Source organism: Macaca thibetana, chromosome 3 (genome assembly GCF_024542745.1).
Source record: "Macaca thibetana thibetana isolate TM-01 chromosome 3, ASM2454274v1, whole genome shotgun sequence".
Taxonomy (NCBI): domain Eukaryota; kingdom Metazoa; phylum Chordata; class Mammalia; order Primates; family Cercopithecidae; genus Macaca; species Macaca thibetana.
Window position 1 is genome coordinate 44540001 of NC_065580.1, and position 22500 is coordinate 44562500.

At 33.9% G+C, this 22500-nt stretch overlaps 1 protein-coding gene across 6 annotated transcripts in view; it reads right to left on the reverse strand.

Annotated features, from left to right (window-relative positions):
• FOXP2 (forkhead box P2) overlaps positions 1 to 22500 on the reverse strand; it is a 595047-nt gene that overhangs the window by 7309 nt on the left and 565238 nt on the right. For all 6 annotated transcript variants that reach the window (XM_050782631.1, XM_050782632.1, XM_050782633.1 and 3 more), the window contains one exon: positions 22396 to 22500. This exon is cut by the window's right edge and continues 59 nt beyond it. In XM_050782631.1, coding sequence (XP_050638588.1) covers positions 22396 to 22500 — 105 coding nt within the window. The remainder of the gene's footprint in view (positions 1 to 22395) is intronic.

The following is a 22500-nucleotide window of genomic DNA, read 5'->3' on the forward strand; positions in this document are numbered from 1 at the left end:
GGGAGGCCAAGATGGGCAGATCACTTGAGGTCAGGGGTTCAAGACCAGTCTGGCCAACATGATGAAACCCTGTTTCTACTAAAAATACAAAAATTACATGGTGACACGCACCTGTAATTCCAGCTACTCGGGAGGCTGAGGTGGGAAAAGTCACTTGAACTCAGGAGTGGAAGGTTGCAGTGAGGTGAAATAGCACCACTGCACTCCAGCTTGGGCGACAGAGTAAGACTCTGTCTCGGGAAAAAAAAAAGACTTAAGTATTATAATTTCAAGTATTGCACAGACTATAGTAGTATAACAAAAAACTTATTATTTGAAAACTGTTTGATTAGAAATGGCACTACATATATGAAAGTATATTTAGATGGAACAAAAAGTTTAATAAAATTCTGATCAGTTTATTTTGTCACTAGTGTTATATGGTGAAGATGGTTCATATTTAGGCTTTAAAAAAAAAAACTGTTTTCCTCTTGATATTCCTGGATCATCCTTATTAAGTTCATAGTTCATCTTATGACAACTTTTTTTGAAGGGTGGAGCTGCGTTAGCAGCTCATCTTTTCCCTAGACATTGTATTATTTCCTTTAAAAGTGAATAGTTGTAAATGAGATTCTAGAACGTCGTAACTGTTATTAGATGAGTATCACAGATATAAGAAAAGTACTTTAAAGACGATCAGAAAAGCCAATTCTGGGGTGACAATTTCTGGAACTGTTCTAACATTTTGCATGCATGGGCAAAGAACACTGAAATTTCTCAAATGTTTCTACTGTATCAAGCTACTATCAGCTTTAATCTCTTAATTCTCAGTACAGATTACTCCCTAGGGATAGGTTAGAGACTATTGGAAGTGGCCATTATAAGGCCATTATTGCACACTGTGGGGTAAATCATGAAATTATATTGTAGCCAATGCAAATAAAAAGCCAAGAAGAGTTTGTCATTGATAGTTAATGAAACTGAAGTTATTATGCTTATGTTTCATGCTAAATCCAAAGCACTATATAATTTATATAAGGAAAACTATTGTAGTTTTAAGTCTCCAAGGTACTATTTGTTATCCTGTATGACAGATTATAAAATAAAACCATAGGCCCCCAAATAAATAATACTATGTAATAAAGAATTACTCATAAATAAAAAAATAGGACTCTAATGTATGCATATGACTAGTTTGTAGATACTATTTTATGTGACAAATAAACTATTTGGTTCTAATAAAATATTCTATAGCCGATTTGCAAGTTAGAAATGTGCTATTAGGAAAACGTGGTGTTCATAAGAGATGTTTATCAGTGTTATTTTACAGACTAATCCAACTATTTTCACTAAAAAAAAATCTACCAATTGAACTCAACAACTACTTTGAATAAATGGTTCATTGAACTAGCCAACAGTTTGAGTAAAATAACAGATGAACCAACGAGTGTATTACAGTATCATGTAGACATGTACAGAATTTTAAACATTTATTAAATCTAATGTTAATATTCCCAAAGTACCCTCTAAAATATACAAATGAAATCTTCTAATGAGATTACTTGTGAAAGTTCATATTCATTTAATGACTTTTATAAAAAATGACATTTTGATTTAATAATAGTTATAAGTTGAATTTATAATTTTAGATTTTCCTGGTTTAATCTTGGATTCAGAACATTTTAGAGAATGCTAACCTCTAAGTACTGGAAATAATTAGAATAAACTCCTAAGGTTAATATAATAGCACTTTTTTCTAATTAGGTCTCACAAATGACCTGTGAATATTCAAAACTTTCAGGCTTTAATAGCTGAGTATTTCTAAATAGATATTGAGTTACTGTCAAGACACGTACATAGATATCTAGCAGTGGTCTAGGTGACTGCCTTCAAGTCAATAAGCATTATTTTGGGCATCCCATAGTTTTAGCTACAGATGTGAGCTCTTGTGCAGGAGTGTTTTTTAATATACTCGGGACACTGAGAAGACCTCCGAGGTCCCCCTCCTCTGACACTTTCCGAATCCCCTGCTGCATTTCAACTGTTTCCTCAGTGAAAGCACTGCAATATCATATGCATCTGGTCCAATTGGGTTAACCTTTCTGGATTGGGTTTTATCTGAATAAAGAACCTTGTGGAAAAATCTTAAGTTCTTGATAAAAAGGAATAACAAGTAGGATGTATTATTTAGAAACAAGCACATAGAAGCCATGTTTGTAGTTCCAGCTACTTGGGAGGCAGAAGTTGGAGGAATGCCAGCCTGGGCAACATAGCAAGACCTTGTCTCTAAAAAATGCACATAAAGAAAAATGTTTAAAAAGAACGACTAAACAGGTATGTTCTATTGTAGTCTCAGAAAATTTTAATATGCAAGAACTTTATTTATTTCATTATGCCACTGCCCTATATAAAAATATGTCTGAACTGAGACATGGGGTTGAAACAGGATTAAACCAAAACCCTTCAGCCATTCTCAATAAACTATGATCTGACCTCCACCTACCTATGTACAACAGTATTTCTGAATAATAACTTCCATTCCAGACTCAAAACATCATCCTATAAACACTGTGCTCCGTTCCTACTCCAAGACACTTTTCATGGAGACTCAGGCTGTGTTTCCCCTTTCAGCTCTCCGTGTATACATGGAACATCCTTCTACTCTGTTCTGCCTATTCACACACATACTGTCTACCACTTAAGGATCAGATCAACTCACACTGTGTCTACTTCCTAAAGACTTTGACCTGTCCAAATTTCATTGATCTACTCTGAACCTCCAAAGCATTTTTTTGGTCATTCTGATGCTCAAAACTACAGAATCTTTGAATCCTAAAACTGTATCTAATGTAAAGATATTGTTATTTGACTTCCCATTTTACAGATGAGTAAAGGAGTGACTGTCTAAGTGTCTGAATACACGCACAGCAGAGACTAACACAAATGCTGGCCTCTAGAATGTTTCTTGAAACCTTGTTATTTCTGCTACCCCATATTGCTTTAATCACATGCACTGTCACTTAACTCTTTCTACTGTTAGCTACACTTTATCTTGCCAAGTAGACTGTGAACTTCACAGATTAGGAGACATTACACATAGCACCCAGTAAATACTTGTTGAGTGGATAAATTACGTGCCATGAAATCATTAAGAGTTTCATTGCACTAATTAGAAAACAGAAGGTATCTCTCTGAAATTAAGTATTCTTGGAATATTTTCCATTCAGAATTAGTGAAAAAGGTATCAGAGCTGGGAAAGCTGTAAATAAAATTTTCCCCAATGGCTACAATGTTAGGCTGCTAATTTCCTAAAATAAAGCAAACTAAAGTCAATAATTATTAACGCTCAATTATAAAAAGATCTATTTGCCATCAATATAATATCAGAGAAAGAAATAAAAAGTAGCAAGAGAAGTTTCAACATTCCAGAAAATAAAATTGCTTGAAAGTTACAGTACCTATGCCTATAAATTGGTGGAATACTTTTCAATAGAAATAAATTTTCTATTATAATTATCTCTATTTATATTAGGTTTCTCATTTTTGGTTCTCAAAGTGCTCCATGTTTTCACTTGTCAAGTTATATGCCAATTCAAAAGAAATGGAACACAATGAAGCCACATGCCTTTTGTGAGTTGCAGGATGAATAAAGAATTAGTCTCTCCTTGTGACCATTAGCAATTTCTTTCTCTTTTTGCCCCATTACAGGGTATGAGAGCCATTTAATTTATTTCTAAAAGAAAAAGTGGATATTTCTGTAGTGTTCGTTTTTCCAAATTCTTCAAGGTGCCATGTGTTACACTACCATAGGATAATTAGGTTTTCTTCTACAAAAATGCTTCTTTCCAACATAGAAACATCCCTGACAATTCAAATAAAACACAAGAATCCCTTTAAGGAAACTCTCTTCTGTGCTCACCAACTCTTCATTATGAGTCCTCTTCTCATGTAGAATTATCTACAGGTTTTTAATTATAAGAATATAATTTACCATGATACATTTTATGGATTTAGTATTTTGATTAACTTCCAAGTGTGGTATAAAGTAATACTGAATAGTTTAGGCACCTCATTTATAATCTTTAGTCGTGCAGCAGTGATTAAGTGGTTAAGAATATAGTGGGCTTTGAGGATAAAATACTTGGGTTTGAAGCCTAGCTCCTTTACTTCCTAGCTATGCAACCTTGGAAAAGCTACTTAACCTCTCTGTATCGCCATTTCTTTACCCACAAAGCAAGGAAAAAAGTGACTACCTTGTACACTCGTTGTAAGGGTTAAATTATTTTGCATATATGTAAAACACCTGGAATAGTGCCTGGATCATAAGTGATCAATAAACACTGAACACGGTCATAATATATAATAACCTTATAATCTTTTTTGGAAGAAAGTATGGTATAAATACTTAAATTAATTTTTAAACATTGTATGAGCTTCGTTAGCTCTAAAAGTATTTCAGTACCTCTTCCTAAAGTGAGATTTTTATTACTGTATCAAAAAAGTCAAGAAACAGATATATCTGCCTCACATGTCAGATGCCAGGCATTAGAGTTATTAATGACTAGTCACATTCCCTTAAAAGTATATTTAAGGCAATAAAAGAAAACAAAATAACACAACATATTGCTATAATTATTTCAAAAAATTATTTACCAACAAATTCTGGGTCACTAAAATACTAAGCCAGGTTATCTCTCAGATCACATTCAGATCAACAGAAGAAAGTAAATTTCAAAGTAGAGGAGCCATCATTGAAATGCTCTGTATATAGTGCTTCTACATTTATTCTCCTCAGTCATCCATCACAGGCCTCATCATTAGCTTGTCATTAAAATCATTAACATACATGCATTGATCCAGGCCTGCATCACATTTGCTATGCACGTTGGGGCTTATGAATTTCCGATAATATACCTATAGCTAGAAAAACCTTAAATAGATTAACTTAATATGACTAAATAATGAAAATGTAAGAGATGTAGCAATATATATAAGCCCAATTTTCCTCCAGGAAAAAACAAAATTTTCCTCCAGGAATTCCTTTATGCTGTGGATTGAGTCAAGTCCCCTGTATCTATAATGATGTAAAGAGCATCAATCTCACTTTGACAGGAAAAGCCAATAACATATTAACATTGTCATCTATTGCCAATCATTAATTTAACACAAATTTATTGAGTATCTTCTATATATAAGGCACAGTGAGGCTTTTAATATCTATCAAAGAACTTATAGTCTAGTATAAGAAAAAACAAATTCACAAGATTGCCAGCCCTAAGTGTCCTAAGAAAAGTAGCAATTAAGTGATACAGCAGGAGTTAACAATTGGAAAACTGACCTGCCTCTAAGAAGAATGCCAATGTTCTAACAGCATTAAAACACATGTATTCTTAATATAATTCATTAAAGACAGTAAAGTAAGAACAAGTTCAGATGGAAATGAGAGAGAAATTCTTGACTATCCTGGTGATAAAATCTCCTTTCTGGATTTGAAGATCTCCTCTAGATGGTTCAGACATTCATTATGCCATTTTCCCCCAACTGATGTGAAATTTATGCACTACTTTCTTCAACTTCAAAATTTTAGATATCTTACAGAGAAAATTCAGTTCTTGCTAGAACCCTTAATAATAAGTAAAGTGGGTACTATTTTAAGCAAATAGAATTAGTTGTTTCCAGGAATAAAACAGATGCTAACATGTGAAACATAAAGGATTTAGTTTTTTTTAAACTCAGGAACAAAAACAAAGAAAAAAACTTTTTTGTCTCATTTATGAGAACTTAAAAAATAAGTAGACTCATTTATTTATTTATTTATTTATTTATTTATTTATTTTTGACACAGAGTCTCGCTCTTGTTGCCCAGGCTGGGGTGCAGTGGCACGATCTCGGCTCACTGCAACCTCCACCTTCCCGGGTTCAAGCGATTCTCCTGCCTCAGCCTCCTGGTAAATTTCTAACATAGCTTAAGGCAGGAGTGTAAGGGGTATAGTCTTTCCAGTGATTCATTTATTTACTGGGCACCTAAAATATACCAAGTACTTGAATTATTACAGATTGAAGAGTACAAACCTTTGGCATAGAAGGTCACAGATAGAAGGGACTTATGTCTACTTTGGTAGTAGTTTTTCTAAGCCTGATAAAACATCACATTCCTTTAAGTGGGCACTGAAGTAACATCAACTTCGGTTTTAACGCAAATTACCCATTTGGCAAATAATGAATATTTCTGCAAACCAGAATCCAGGAATTCATTGCAAATGCTTTCAAAATTGTTCTATCTATGAAATAGAAGACTTCAAAGTTAACTGTTCCTTTCAGTACACAACCTTTTCCTTACTCCAATAAAACTCCAATTTACGTTTCTTGATTTTACAAAGGCATAGCCAGCTCCTAATTTAATCTAATTTACACTTGGGAGATTAGAAACATATTTGGAACTTCTTTAGACAACTGGAGAAAAAGAAGTATTGAGTGATGGAGAGATATAAAGTCTGTTATTATTCCCTGATAGAGGTACAAAGTCAGTAACTGAAATTGAAGTACTTCTAGGAGAATAAAAGTTACTTCTTGTTAGAAGTGAAAAAAAAAAATCCAGTCAATAGACATTGTGTGTAAACCTCTGGGATAGGGGCTGCATGGACAATGGTTCCTGTTATCATCAAGTTTTCAGTCTAATAGAGGAGGTAAGACATATATATGAGTAACTTTGATGCAAGGCAGAATGTGATCGATGCCACAGTAGATAAGTATTATAAAAGGGGAGATAAATTCTGACAATTCAATCAGTGAATGCTCTATGAAGGAGAGTGGTGTAGCTTCAGGTAGGCTTTGTAATAGGTAAAAAAATTTATTATGCAGAAATGAGAGAGAGGACATTCCAAGCAGAAATAGGGAAAATGGAGAATTGTAGACATGTTATGGGGACCCTGAGAACGCATAGGGGAAGGAGGGCTGGTGATTGTGTGTGTGTGTGTGTGTGTGTGTGTGTGTGTGTGTGTGTGTTAGAATAGCAGAATGAGGTCAGACGATGAGAAGGCCTTGGAGTTGCATTTCATGATGTTTAAATTTAATCTCTGCTCAAAGGTTATTAATGGTTTTTGAGCAGGATAATGAAAAGGTAGAAGAGTTTCATAAAGATGAATTTGCAAAATGTAGGCTTAGTGTAGGACACTGCAGGTAGAGTTTCCAAATGGGAACTTACTAAAAAAATGTAATAAGTTAATGATGGTCAGACCACTAAGGTGGTAGGATTAGAAATGGTGGAAAGAAGTGAAGAATTTATAGGTTGTGAAGTAAAATGGTTTTGCATTTACTACTTTTAAATTTACAATGTAGGCCGGGCACGGTGGTTCACACCTGTAATCCCAGCACTTTGGGAGGCCGTGGATCACTTGAGGTCAGGAGTTCAAGACCAGCCTGGTCAACATGGTGAAACCCCATCTCTGCTAAAAATACAAAAATTAGCTGGGCATAGTGGCAGGTGCCTATAATCCCAGCTACATAGGAGGCTGAAGCAGGTGAATTGCTTGAGCCTGGGAGGCGGAGGTTGCAGTGAGCTGAGATAACATCACTGGACTCTATAAATTTACAATGTACATGAAATATTTCTTTTTATGCTCTACCGAGAAGATAGAAGAGCCTAAATCTGTCAAAAATACTGAAAGTTAAAAATCAATACATCTTAGCTTTTCATTACTCTCAAGCAACCTCTATGAATCTTTATATGTGTTATTTTAATTGCTCCAGGAACAATGAAAGTGAATCTCAGAAAGTTTGGATATTAGAAAGTGAAGATGAAAAGATTCTGAAAAAAAATTCCACCAGTCTTCTTTGTGATTAAGGTGGTAGTAACAGCAATGGCCACAACATTGATGTGTGGTCTCTGGACATTTTATTTATTTTTAATTTTTCATCTGTGTTCTCATAGCATTTTAAGGAAAAATATATTTTAAAACTGAATATTGAAGGAAGGGCATAAAGTGTTGTTAGTTTCTCAAGAAAAAAAAAAAAGAGTCATCTATTTCCAGAGAGAAGCAGCATAAAAGAAAGCATGCAGGGCTTTTTGAAAGTGGGTAACATATACCCTTGAGGGTCTTGCTAAGCATCTCCAAATAACTGGTAAACTTTAAGCAATGTCCCTACCATATCATCAACTTGGAAATTAATGAGCTATAAGATATGGCTTTCAAACTCCTGGGCAATCTCATCTTACAGGTATCCCCATCCAGGCAGGCTGCCCGTCCTGGGGCAAAGGAGTCATTGTTCTCTGAATGAAACCCATGTTTTAGTCATCTTTGCTCATCTCCTCATGTCCTTTACATCTATCCTGTCTTTCCTTATCTCTGCTGAATACTAGGTTGAAAAATTTAAGATGGCTATTTTTTAGGCCAAAAAAAAAAAAAAAAGAACAGTCAAATATGAATGATTTCATAAAGTTCAAACTAAAAATTGACTTAATGTTAAGCCTAACTTAAAGTTACATCCTTCATAAAGTCTCTTCTGATTCCCTGTGTGCATGTGCATGCTTACATCGTTGACTTCACAATTTGTTTGCAACCCCGTTCATTCTTTCACTTGGTCTCTAGCACTACCTATGTACTTATCCTTCTATTAGAGTTTTACCTCTGCAGAGACTGATCATCTGCCACAGTTTCTAGCAGAGTATGATGCACACAATGGGTGTTCAATAAATGTTAATCCAATTTAAATGAATGAAACTCATCTGTGGGTCATTCAACTTCGCAAGTCTCTACTTGAAAACACTGCAAAGTAGCAGTTGATTAGTTAAATCTCACCGTTTTACAGCCACCCTCATTAATGGCATATTCCAGAAACACAGAGGACTAAATACACTGATATATTGATAAACAAATTTGTTGCCTAAAAATATTTGTTGCTTTTGTTGTGAAATTTACAAGTACCTAAGGCACTAATGAAAGGCAGAAGTAATGTTAATGTTTGCCTATACCCTAAGGCAAACGAATTATAAAGGGAAAGTTTATCCTTTTAGATTGTGGTCACACAATACATTCCCTAGAGGAACGTCAATTTTATTCATTTTCTTCTTACTCAAGACTAAGTCAAAGGTGCTATAAACTGTTCCTATTTTTCTTTAGAATAAAAAAGTACTATGAATAAAGTTCTCTTAAACTGAGATGTTCAAAATTTAAGTCAATAGATGTTAAACAGTATAATCGAATCGTATGTTTTCTCTCCTTTGCTTATTTAGGTATTACCAAATGTTAATGATTAGAGTATTTACATACTGTCATCACTTATGAGAGACTCACTGGAACAATGTAAATTCAATCAGGTCTTCTTTGAAAGGTAGTGTTTATTAATTCCATGAAGTTAACAATAAAGATTTTAAGTCTTAAGGTTTGTTTTTTTTTTTTTTTTTTTTTTTTTTTTTGAGATGGATTCTAGCTCTGTCACCCAGGCTGGAGTGCATTGGCATGATCTTGGCTCACTGCAACCTCCGCCTCCAGGGTTCAAGTAATTCTCCTGCCTCAGCCTCCTGAGTAGCTGGGACTACAGGAGCGCACCACCATGCCCGGCTAATTTTTTGTATTTTTAGTAGAGATGGGATTTCACCATGTTGGCCAGGATGATCTCAATCTCCTGACCTCATTTATGACAAATGTCAACAAATGCTGTGAATAAAAACTTAAAATTTATGACTCATATCTACAATATGGGAAATTTCCAGCAACGTGATGTTAATTTTATCAAACATCTATAAAGCAAGACTAAATTTTAGACTACATTAAAATTGTTTTTATGTGGTTTACTAATTGCAGGCAGTTCCCTTACACCTTTTCTTCTTATAATTCTAGTTATTGGAGAAAATATCCAATACATTCAAATAGCATACCTTTTAAAAGTAATAACCAACTTTTTACAAAAAATTACAACTTTTAAAAAACCCTATAGATATGATTAGCCTTTTCCCTCCTAGCACACCTGAAGGTTATAACATACTTCTATAGTAATCATGGATCACTACTCTAAAAAATGTTATTCCCCAGAGAACACTCAAAAAGCTGTCCTCAGAAGCAGTGTTAGGGCTCTGATGCTTCAATTTTATTATGGAACCTGATTTTATTTCATCCAATATAGCAAACTTTATCCTGTCAAATGAACTTACACATATAGTATTTGAGAAACATATTAAATATACCGAAATGTGTGTAGGCCTTGAACCATGCATCTATTACCCACTTAATATAGACTTGTTCAAATCCTTCATTTTAAAGTGTCCTGATCCTAACTTCTACTTAATTTAATTTGGATACCTTTAACTTACATGGAATACATTAATTAGCTCCAGTTGAAAATGTTTTAGGCTGGCTGCAGTGGCTTACGCCTGTAATCCCAGCATTTTGGGAGGTCAAGGCGGTGGATCACCTGAGGTCAGGAGTTCAAGACCAGACTGGCCAACATGGAGAAACCCTGTCTCTACTAAAAATATAAAAAAAAATTAGCCGGGCCTAGTGGTGCGTGCCTGCAGTCCCAGCTACTCAGGAGGCTGAGGCAAGATAATCACCTGAACCCGGGAGGCGGAGCTTGCAGTGAGTCGAGATTGCGCCACCGCACTCCAGCCTGGGAGACAGAGCGGGACTCCGTCTCAAAAAAAAAAATAATAAATAATAAATAAATAAATAAATAAATAAACAAACAAAATGTTTATAATCCTATGAATTCTTCTTTGCCTCTTATATAGTTATGTCCTAACTGTTAATTAATGACATTTAAAAATATCAAAATAGACTGAGCATTGCTACAGTCACATGTTCTCCATTGATATGCACAGATTTTGACTACTACTCAAAATAGCATCAAAAACCTTCTACATTAAAAAAATGCTGTAAAAAGACGAGATTTTCTTTTAACAATCTACAATCTTCAGTACTTGGCACAAGATGATTGAATTAATGATGATAACTCTTTGTATCTAAGCATTCAAAATAAAATTCACGATTAGCACTTTATCAATTTCATACGTGATTGAATAAATTTTCACTCAAATTAGTTCCAATTTGCCAATGGCAAAAACCCTCATGCTTACTCTATAGCATTGCTGTTTTCAAGATGTGAAATGCATTCCAAATATAAGCACAGGACTATTTAAGACAGATTTCATTTCCTGAGCTTAACTTTTGTTTTCGTTTGTTACTTTTGAGTAGCTAACTTGTATTGACTAATACATTGGAAAATATAATCATGTCAAACAGAAGATACAAAAAAAAGTAATTTTTCTTTCAAAGACAAAGTTTCACAGGAAAACTGGTAAATCACTGATGCTCATTTAGGAAGCTTATATAAAAATGGAAATTATGGAAATTCAATTTTACTCATTTCTTTCTAGCATATATAAAGGAAAGTATATAATTATTTTTGGAATTTGATGGTAGATTCATGAAGATGACAAGTTTACTTATCTCCATTTGTGTGAAGTCAGGTTGAAATGATACACAGTTCATTTCTTAAATCTATGTAACTTTTAGGGTATATTTTGTTTTACCACTTGGGAAATGTTTTAGTTTATTTAACATATCACAGAAAAAAACTAATAATATAAGTGCCATTAAAGTTTTAAGTAGAAAAGTTCACTTTTAACAGAAATCATATTAATAGTTTTAAAAATGAGAGCTGATCTAAGAATAATATAATTCAGTGTTAGTAATTAATTATACAGTCATACATAAATTGTTTATTTCGTTCTACTTAAGATTTTATTCTTTGGAAAGGATAAACCAGGCTTTCTCCACAAAAATTTACATTTTACATTCTAAATTTAAGTATATTTTAGAAAAGTATTTAGCTCTCTTATTTAGGACTGAATAAGAAAGATGTCCAATTAAAACTACTAGAAATGAAAAAAGATGTTCTTAACTTTTATCAGCTAAGAAATTATACAACAGAGTTATTACTTATGTAGTTCTTTATTCCAATTTCTTATCTTTCAAGATTTTCTCTTTGGTAAATTAAAGTAACATTTGACATAAAAATTCTAGTGTTAAATGAATTGATCTTTGTTTTTATTTGAATGAGTTTGCATGTAGTAGCTGCCAGTAGGACAGTACTCAGGCTATCACTTCAGTTCTACACAAAGAATCCTCCTCCTTATCTCTTGATGAAAATGAAAATATTCCTTCTTACAGAAATGTGCAATTATGAAAAGGGGATTCAAAAACTGGAGTGAACAAATGATTCTACATTCCATATATAACTGTGTAGTTTCCTCTATCCAGGATATAAGTAGAAAATGCCCTACTAAATTTCCCACACCTTTTCTCCCTGGCTAATGATAAACATCAAAATAAATTTTAATTTTTATCATGAGCCAGGATAAAAATGTTATCTTCCTTTAGCCTATTTTCTAAAAACTGCAGCCATTTAGCATTGATGGCAAAGGAATATTATTCTCAGATAATTGTGATGAAAGTTTCTCTTCTAAGATGTATTTCCATTCTTAATGATGACAGTTTATAATTACATCTTACAACTCAAGAGATCTGATTCCACAGTGGAGTTATAAAGTTCCATTAAAAGTCAGTATCAGTCCGGCCAGGTGTGGTGGCTCACACCCTTAATCCCAGCACTTTGGGAGGTCGAGGCGGGTGGATCACCTGAGGTCAGGAGTTTGAGACCCGCCTGGTCAACATGGTGAAACCCCCTCTCTACTAAAAATACAAAAAAATTAGCTGGGTGTAGTGGCAGGTGCCTGTAGTCCCAGACAGGACAATTGCTCGAACCTGTGAGGCAGGGGTTGCATTGAGCTGAGATAGCGCCAATGCACTCCAGCCTGGCTAACAAGGGTGAAACTCCATCTCAAAAAAAAAAAAAAAAAAAAAAAAAAAGAGTCTAGGATCAGTCCAAAGAAACAACAAAAAGGTGGGTAAAGTTCAGTGAAACATAATTTTATAAACTGCACACATATATATGTATGTTGACATTTCTCTAAAATTTCCTGCTCTTACCTTCAACATTATATTGAAATGTATTTAAATTTATGCAATATTGTTTAAAGGAACTAAATTTTACATGATTTAGGTTCACTCCCAAATGATTTCAGATAGCTTTGCTGTATAGTCAATTTTTAAAAAACACCATGAAATTCTTTAGGATTTATCACTCTATTTGACTTTATAAAAGTGATAGTTGTGACCAAAACAGCTGTAATAAAATGAAAATATAGATGTAATTACTTTCATCATTGATAAGTACAAATATATTCTGCTCAATCTCACAAACAAATTAGTCGGTCACTGAGATACAATTGGTACCGTTCCAGTTTGTGTCTCATAAATGAAAACTGTCAATAAACATTCAGCTGTGGATCTAAGGACCCTTATATTTCTAATCTGTTGGCCAGACAAATAAAGTCTAAATCACATCTTGACACTTTGCCATTAAGTCAGTCTTGCTGCTGTGCTCCAATTCTCCTTTGAATCATTAATCCAAAAATTGTATTATTGCCTTATTTGTTGGATCAAGTTTCGGTCAAAAATCAGATAGGTAACATGAGTATATGGGGTGTATGTTCCAGTTTCTCTGTAATTACATTTGTTAACTTGTATTCTGGCTCCTTGAAGATCTTGACCTCAAAGTCCTGTAGTTGAGCCCTACTGCTTTGGCAGTTCTTTTGGATAGACTGTTATCTATTTCCTATTACCAAACCGCCCTATTGGAGTTGTTACCCATCCGTTGCTGGCTCCTGGTGAAGTTGTCTCTTGGAATAGCTTTACAGAGGCTACTTTCCACCTTGACTACATATTGCCCATGTCACTAGGTCTGCCTAATTTCTGAGACTCACTGCTTTGCTGAAACTATTCCTTCACTCAAATTAAATCACAGGACTAACTCAAACTCCGGTTTTCTCCTGAGTTTTTCTTAGTTATATACTGTTAGTTCTAAAGATGAGATGGACTAAGGAGTAAAAACAATATGTACTTTTTTTTTTTTTTTGAGATGGAGTCTCACTCTGTCACCTTGGCTGCAGTGCAGTGGCATGATCTCAGCTCACTGCAACCTCTGCCTCCTGGGTTCAAGGATTCTCCTGCCTCAGCCTCCTGAGTAACTGGGATTATAGGCCCCCACCACTGTGCCCAACTAATTTTTGTATTTTTAGTAGAGACGGGGTTTTGCCATGTTGGCCAGGCTGGTCTTGAACTCCTGACCTCAGGTGATCTGCCCGCCTTGGCCTCCCAAAGTGCTGGGATTACAGGCAGGAGCCACTGCACCTGGCCAACAATATGTACTTTTTATTCTAAATCTAGTGCACCATGTCTTTTCTCTGACTTGCTAATTAACAAAAGGAACCTCAGATTAATGTTGCAAATATAATTTTTTTATAGTAAGATAACATTGTGTGATCAGTGATGACTTGGCCTCCTACCTTGTAAGTGTCTTGCTGATTTTACTCCATTTTGTCTTCAAAATGAAGATAATGTTGAACAAACTGAAGAATGTTAGTTTTCAGTAGTTATGTGAAATGATTTGATCATCTGTTGCTTATATAAATTATTTAATGCTATTCTAATGATAGAAACTGCCTATGGAATGTAGTAACCCTGTGTTTCTTGGTGTTGAAATATTCAAGTATAACATGTTACTTCTGTGAGTGGTAAATTTTAAATTCTGCCAGAGCAGTCAAAATGCACATAATTTTAACATATATTAAGACATAATTTCTTATCGTGTAAATTACCTTCACATAAAGGAATATTCTGAAATGACAGTTGGCTTTATGTAAGTCTCTTTATTCATTAAATGCCTCTGGTTATCAACATATATCCACTTCCCAAGCTCTATGTTGAAAGCTGAAATTAAAATACCATAGCAGTATATAAGATCTTCATTTTTTTCCCCTGGTACTAAAAGTAGGAAAAAGTTAACACTGAAGCATTATTCCTTCTTTAACAATTCAGTAATCATTCTTTGACCCTTACAGAAAGGAAATTTTTAAGGCTCAACTAGTGTTAGTGCAAATGAAGTTGTATCTTCTAACAAAGTACCTTCTTTAGATATAAAACAGAAGCAGTAAGCTACAATACTGTCAGCTAAAAGTTTTCTGACACACTTTGCCTAAATTGTGGGAATTCACACCACGGATGTCAGATATCATCTGTATAGTTCTATAAAAATCCTTCAAAACCCTATAGGAACCCACAAATTTCCACAATTGGCACGGTGGGGATATAACACTTTTTAGCTGAAGGCACTGTATCTCTGGGAGGATCTTTTTATTAAGAGGAACTGGAATGAGTTGTAAGTGCCACATATGGGGACTGGAATAATGTAAAAAAGAACAGCAGCTACTGATCCACACTTGTAGCACTTAAAAAAAAAAGATGAGATGATAAAGAGCTGGCATAATCATAAGTTCTGTACAATCACTTTGGAAAGAGATCTCAAAGCTAACTAGCAAAGTTAATCAAAAAGTTTAGAGATTAAATGAAAATGGAATTAAATCAGGACAAAAATTATAAGAGGACCAGAAATGTTAGAAAAAAAATAAAGTTGACTGAAAAATTGTTAATTAAAAAATCCATGGAAACATATGTGAGGCAAAAAAAAAGCTTTCATGTTTAGAGTTTCGCAATGCAACATAATGATCCAAAACATCAGCAAAAATAGTACAGGCTTAACAGGAATGAAAACAATGAGAAAGAGCATTCCATTTGCTCAAGTTGTCAGTCACTTTCAACTGCTTTCCTCTGAAATACAGAGCCACTCCAATTTCAAATGCTTTTGTCCACAGAGAGATCTAAGATCTGTAGGGATTTTATATAAAATATCAGCAACCAAAGAGGTAGGATCTGCAAATTCTACATGTGCCTACAAATAGCAATTTAAATTTTAAGGCAACCAAAGAGAATAGAAGGAAGAAATGTAATATTATATACTTATATTTTCATTATGTTTTGTGACAATTCACAGTTTAGATTTTCAATACTGTTTAATCCAGTGGGGGTCTAGGAGCCCCTTTTAGCTATCTATGGGGCAAAATATTATCAACAGGAGAGGCCAAAGTATAATACTGAAATGACTTAACAACTGAGGTTATGAAGAAGAGGATGTTGTAAAGATGACTGGGGTATGTGACGTACACAAAGTTCTGGAGCATGTTGAATAAGTATTTGACATGCAAATTAAAAAAAAATCTTGTGATCTCTATTGCAATTCTGAAATAATACTACATTACTCCTTTTATATAACACCTCAGCCTTTTATTTTCTTATCCTAAGGGTTTGCCTTCTAAGGACACAACAAATTAATTTTCTTATCTTATATCCAACATATTAACATTCTATATAAAAGATTTTTAACTCTCAAGCTTCAAATATTTGCTTCACTAACAGGAGAAAATAATAATCACCTACAACGAATATAGAATATTTAGCAAGCAAAACTTTGAAATGACATAGAGGCTAAGAGGAGTCAGGAATGACATATAAGAAAGGATCTGAAAACTCAACAGTAGGAGACTCTAATAATCAGAAAGGGGAATGGCATGACAATGGGAGGCTTTGTGAGTAAAGCCCTCAATATAAAACCAGCTAGGGAAGAACATTTATTTTGATCTCTAGACACAACATTTGAAAATATAAAAACGGAAATCTCATTTAACATTTTGTATGAGGAAAAACAGTAAATCTGAACCAACTTATTGAGAATGAGGAGAAACAACTACTTAATACAAAAAAGAAACAACTGAGTAGAACTAAACATGGTAGGTACATCATTAAATTCCACTTCTTGCCTCAGGTTGGGAAGGAGACAGGAAATGGATTGATTGTATCAGTATGCGTTCATCTTCCAGGTCTAGTCTACATGTTTTCTTCTCATGTCATTTGAGAAGACAGTAAGTTCAAGTTATTTCAGCTTAAACACAGCATCAATCCTAACTTTTCAAACATTTTTAGAGGTAAATGTCTGTATAAAATAGGAAGCTAGTCATTTTTAATTCATATTCTATATAACTCTGAAAAAGGGAATATTGGCATTCAGGTGCATAAGGGAACAATATTATAAATTGTAATGATACTCAGCTCAGACACTTAAAGCATTGTTTTCCTTCATTCACACCACGGATGGTTCTAGGACTCTGTGAACAGCAACAGAAAATAAATATGTTTTAAATTCAAGTACTTACTTTGAATCAACAAGTAGTTGAGTCAAAACAGTCAAAGAAGATTCAAAAAGTTATTATGTAGAATCTATACAATTTCACCTGGCTTTAACTTTTCTTACTTTTTGCTGAACTCCCCTTAAACATCAGCTGATTTATATTGCACAAATTTTGATCATTGTTTTCAATCTGCTTTCAACAATGTAAATAAAATTTCACAAGGTCCGGGATGATAATCATGAATGAGGTGAAGGGGCCTCATTCTACTCCAAGTGGAAAGCCACTTTTTACTCACATAAATTGAAATGGTTATAAAATACATATTAATTAAATAATTACAACTAAAAATAAAACTTAAAAAGTATACTCTACCAATATTTAGAAAAATTTCTTAGCTCCCACATAAAAATGAACATTGTATTTACTCATCTGTTCTTCCTAAAATCTCTTTTGTTCTCCCTTCTTCAAGATTCTAGGAGAACCCTGGATTTTATACTTCTGTAAGTATTACTGTGTGAGGTCAAACCATTTCTAAGTAACTGTAATCTCCAATTTGATTCCTCATAATCAGTATCATACTTTTACTGAATGCTTACTTGAGATAGTAGAATGTGCTAGGGGTTTCTTATACTATAATTTGTCTAAAACATAGTCTCTGTCCTTAAGGGACTTGTCATTAAGGTAGGGATATCTGCAAAGTGAACACAGATGTATGCATAAACACACATGCACGTGTATGTGCACACACACTCACACATGTACACAAAGTATCAGTCCAAAATAGTGGTATAAGAAGCAAGTTCTTTAGAAGTGTGGAGCAGAGTGCATGGTCCTGACGGTAAAATTCCTTGGGAAAGCCTCTTGGGAAAAAATAGGACTAGTCCTGTAAGGAAAGGTAGAATTTAGGTAAGAGAGTAGAGGGGAACCAGAAAAGGGAAAGGGCAGAAATTCAAATAGTGTGAGGGAAATAAATGCATTAATTTGGAAAAAGGCCTTTATTCAGGACACTGAATAAAGCGAAAACTGGAGTGGAAGAAAAGGGTTAAAATATGGAGTATGGCATATAAATGATAATTTGGCATCTCTTGTTCTCCACAATTTGTAAGAAGCACCAGACCATATCTATTTCACTCTTCTAATGCTTCAAAAAACATCATCTCCACCAACCTCAGGTATATACTCATATTCTACTATGTAGAATTTTACTATAATGGAATTGAATTAAAAGACTAATCAAAAAAAGCACCAGTGTTTTCTCCTGAATCTAATGATATTTAGGTTCTTAGATTCCTCAAGTAAAATGCTGAATTCTTCATCTTCCCTTTTGAACCTGCTTCTTGGGTCCTCTATTTCTTTTTGCAGACTTTTATAAAAAGTGGCTATGAATTTTCCCAATTTTCCTCTTTGTCCCTAGCATTCAATGGGTTGTCTTGTTCTGGTATTTCTTTTCACAGCACTTCTTATATGGATTCTTTGCTCTCCACTCCTAGTCTTGTACTTGCGTTAGATATTACATACTGCCAGAATTAATTTTCTGCTTCCAGTCTCTCCCAATTTCAGAATATCCTCCTATACATGAGTTTCATTAAGTCATGGTTCATTCAGTACACTTTTAGATTACCCTTCCTAATGTATAGCTCTGATCATGTCAAACTCAAGCTGATAACAGTAACAAGCTGTATATTGACTGAAACAAACACCATAGCTTGATATTTAAGTTACTCAGCAGTCTGGTCCCACTTCCTATATTCTAAATTCTATATTCCCTTATGTATTCTAAATTCCTGTCAAAACTAATACTCAATGTTTTCAAGATACACATGATAAGTCCCTGATTCTGGGTTGGTGTTGTTCTATTTGGGTTGTTCATTGCCTAAAACTTCAGATAACATTTTCTTATCTCAAGAATCCTTTATCCCACTGATTCAGTAATGTGCTACCTATAATAAGTCCTTGTGTCATATTGTTTCACTTTTTATTTTTAGAGACAGATAGAGTCTCACTCTGTGGTGCAGGCTGGAGTTCCATGGCATGATCAGAGCTCACTGTAACCTCGAACTCCCTAGGCTCAAGCTATCCTCCTGACTGAGCCTCCTGAGTAGCTACGACTATATATAGGCACACACCACACCCAACTAATTTTTCAAATTATTTTTGTAGATACAGGGTCTCACTATGTTGTCCAGTCTGGTCTTGAACTCCTGGCCTCAAGCAATCCTCCCACCCTGCCCTCCCAAAATGCTGGGATTACTGGCATAAGCCACTGTGCCTGGTCTCACGTTGTTTCAGTTTTATGGATCTGCTTACTTTATGAATTATAAGAGGAGAATGAAGGAGAAGAAAATGGATTGTCAATGAAACTAACCACAAACTTACAGAGTGCCTTGAAACAAGTATTAAAATGCAAACTACAAAAATATTTTCATATTGTTTATAGACTCATTTTTAGTAACAGTGAGGTATTACAAGAAGTAATATAAATTGCTACCTATTTACACAGCACTATGGGAGACACAAGGAGCAATTATTATGTTCCAGGCACTCATTTCATTTGCAAGAATCTTATGAAGTAAGAAGCATTATATTATTACTTACCTCATTTTCAGCTGAGAAAGCTGAGGAAAGAAATGTTAAGTAACTTGCTCAATCCCACTTGGCTATTAACTATTGAATCTGGAATTGGAACCCTGAAAATCTGGCATTACAACCTATGCTCTGATACCACTAGGCCCTACTTCCTCTTGTTTACAATTGCATCAGCATAACTGCCCCCCTCTAAAACAACAAGTAACGTGACTTCATTTCAGGAGATATAACTATGCTATGTAAATGTCTTATAAAAATTACTTCACTTCTGTTTAATTTCCAAAGTATTTTGAAATGCATTCAATTATATACAACCAAATTTTGATTGAGAGAATTAGATCAATATTTCTACCTTTGCCTAATAAAATACATAACATGGTTTAAGTACAAGCATCTTAAAACTTTATAAAGGTGAAGATAGAGAATACTGAAATATTCCATAAATATTTGACATCTGTTATGCAAAAGCTAATGACAGCAGCGGAGACAGATTTAAGAATGAATATTGACTCAATATTTTGCAAGATAATTAAAATTTTGATTATAATTGATACAATTTAGAAAAAGGGAAAATTTACACTCCTTTTAATTTTTATTTTTTCTGAAATCTATTTTCAACAAGCCAAGACAAATTTTCCTTTTATCTATGGAAAATAAACCATAAGTATTTTTCACATGCACTAATTCATATAAGCATAAAATGTGTTATATATTAACTATGAACATTTTAACTTTATAAAGACGTAGCAGCAATATACTGGACATTATATGTATAATTTTTAGATGTTATCTAATACATACTAATATTTCTCTGAAATATTTCATTAACTTTAATAATAAAATGAAAAGTCTGAAGTAGCAATTGCCAAATGAAAAACAAAACCCATCTAACAGTGCTACAATTTGGCCCAATTACTATTTCAGGTTCTAAAATATAATGTTTAATAAACTATTTCATTAATCATTTTTTTACTTTAATATTTTTAGCACCACACGATTACATTTAAAAAATAAGTCTTTACATATCCTCTATAGGTAGTTTATAACAACCACTATATACTGCCTATGAGCACAGGGAGTTGCACCAACAGCTTAAACACTTTTATTAGGAACGTCTTTTATTTCTCTGAAATAGGTCTTTTTTTTTAAAGCGGAAAACAGGATCTAACTCTTGTTTGCTCTTTAAAGTTTTATTGTTTTAGCATTTTATACAGGGAGTGAGCATTAGCATACTCAGGAGAACTGCTGAAAGTAAAAGGCCGCAAGCTACCCACTGCATGGCTGATAGGATAAAGCGGGGATATAAAAACTTTTGTCTGATTGCTCACTTTCCTTGTTTTAGAGTACTGCTACTCTCAAGAGCATATATTCATGTTCTTTCTACTTCGAGTTTTATTACTTCTTTTGTATTATTTAATACATCTAAAGACACTTCCAAAAGACAAATTTTTCCATTTTGAAGAAGTAATGGTTTGGAACCTGATAAAACACATTAATGTTCACAGTGTGTTTTTTGCAAAGGTGATAGAGTAAAAGTGCTATAAAGCAATTAGGCATATGATCTTAAAGACATTAATATGTCAAACAGAATAAAATGTTTAAAAAGACAACAAATATAATACCCTGTGAAAGGTCAAGTGAAAATGGGTACATATAAAGAGCATATTTCTCTTTCAGACCTTTTACTAGATATTGAATGGAAAAATAAAGGAAGACAATATAAAAATGAGAGAAAGGACTAATCTAACCTCAGTAACTTGTAATTAGAAGTATGTGACGTTTAATTCTAGGAAGTACAGACATAAGTTGCAACTCAACCTGACAGCTAAATGGTGCACACCCTTCATTATTCAGATTCAAATTTTTTTTCCTCTGAATTCTCAGTTCTACCAGGGTCAATACATTTTAGTAAACAAGACACTAATATGCTTGACACTACTGAACAAAGCCAGGCATTTTTTAAAGTGTCATACACATTTCTGAAATCCACAATACATCAATTTTTAATACTTCTACTCTCTCAGCTCCATTAAAAAGATGGTAGGGGAAAGATTTTAGAGTAATTAATGATATAGTTAGCTGCTAAATATTAATAGGAATCATAGTCTTGCATAAAATATAACATATAAACCTTGCCAATACAGACGCACCAGTAATTAAAGTTGAATATATAATTACACTGATTTATAAGACAGGCAAAAAGTTACACTTTACTAGCTTCTATGTAAACTGTGGGTAACAGTTAAACTTTCCATTTTACGGTTTATAAAAATGGGCAATATCTTGACTACAGTTCATAAATAGTTTAGAGACCTGTAATAGTAGTAAAAATTATAACAACTTATTCCATCATGAATATTCTTATTGCACCATACAAACCAAACTGTGATAACGACCCATAAGATGTAGATTCATCTTAGACACTGCTTTACGCCCAAGAGAACGTTAGTAGTACTAAGAATCTGTAGAGGACTGCTGGAACAATAATTATAGGGTATTTGAGATAATCTAAAAAAGTATTAAAACTGATTTTGATCAACTTTGTCATATTATGAACATGGTATAATTTAACTCCACTTAAATTTGTATTTTTAACTGATACAACAGTAAAAACTTCAGAAAAAATACTAAATTTAAGAAGCATATTAATATAGATTCTTCCCTTTAGAGAGTCTGTTAACCACACTTACATGTGCGGCTGAGGCGAGCAGCCCGGACTACTGTTTCCGTTGCTGTCAATGTGATCCAGAGAACCATTGAGGTCTTCGTGGACAGCCTGCAGTAGGCCACTGGAT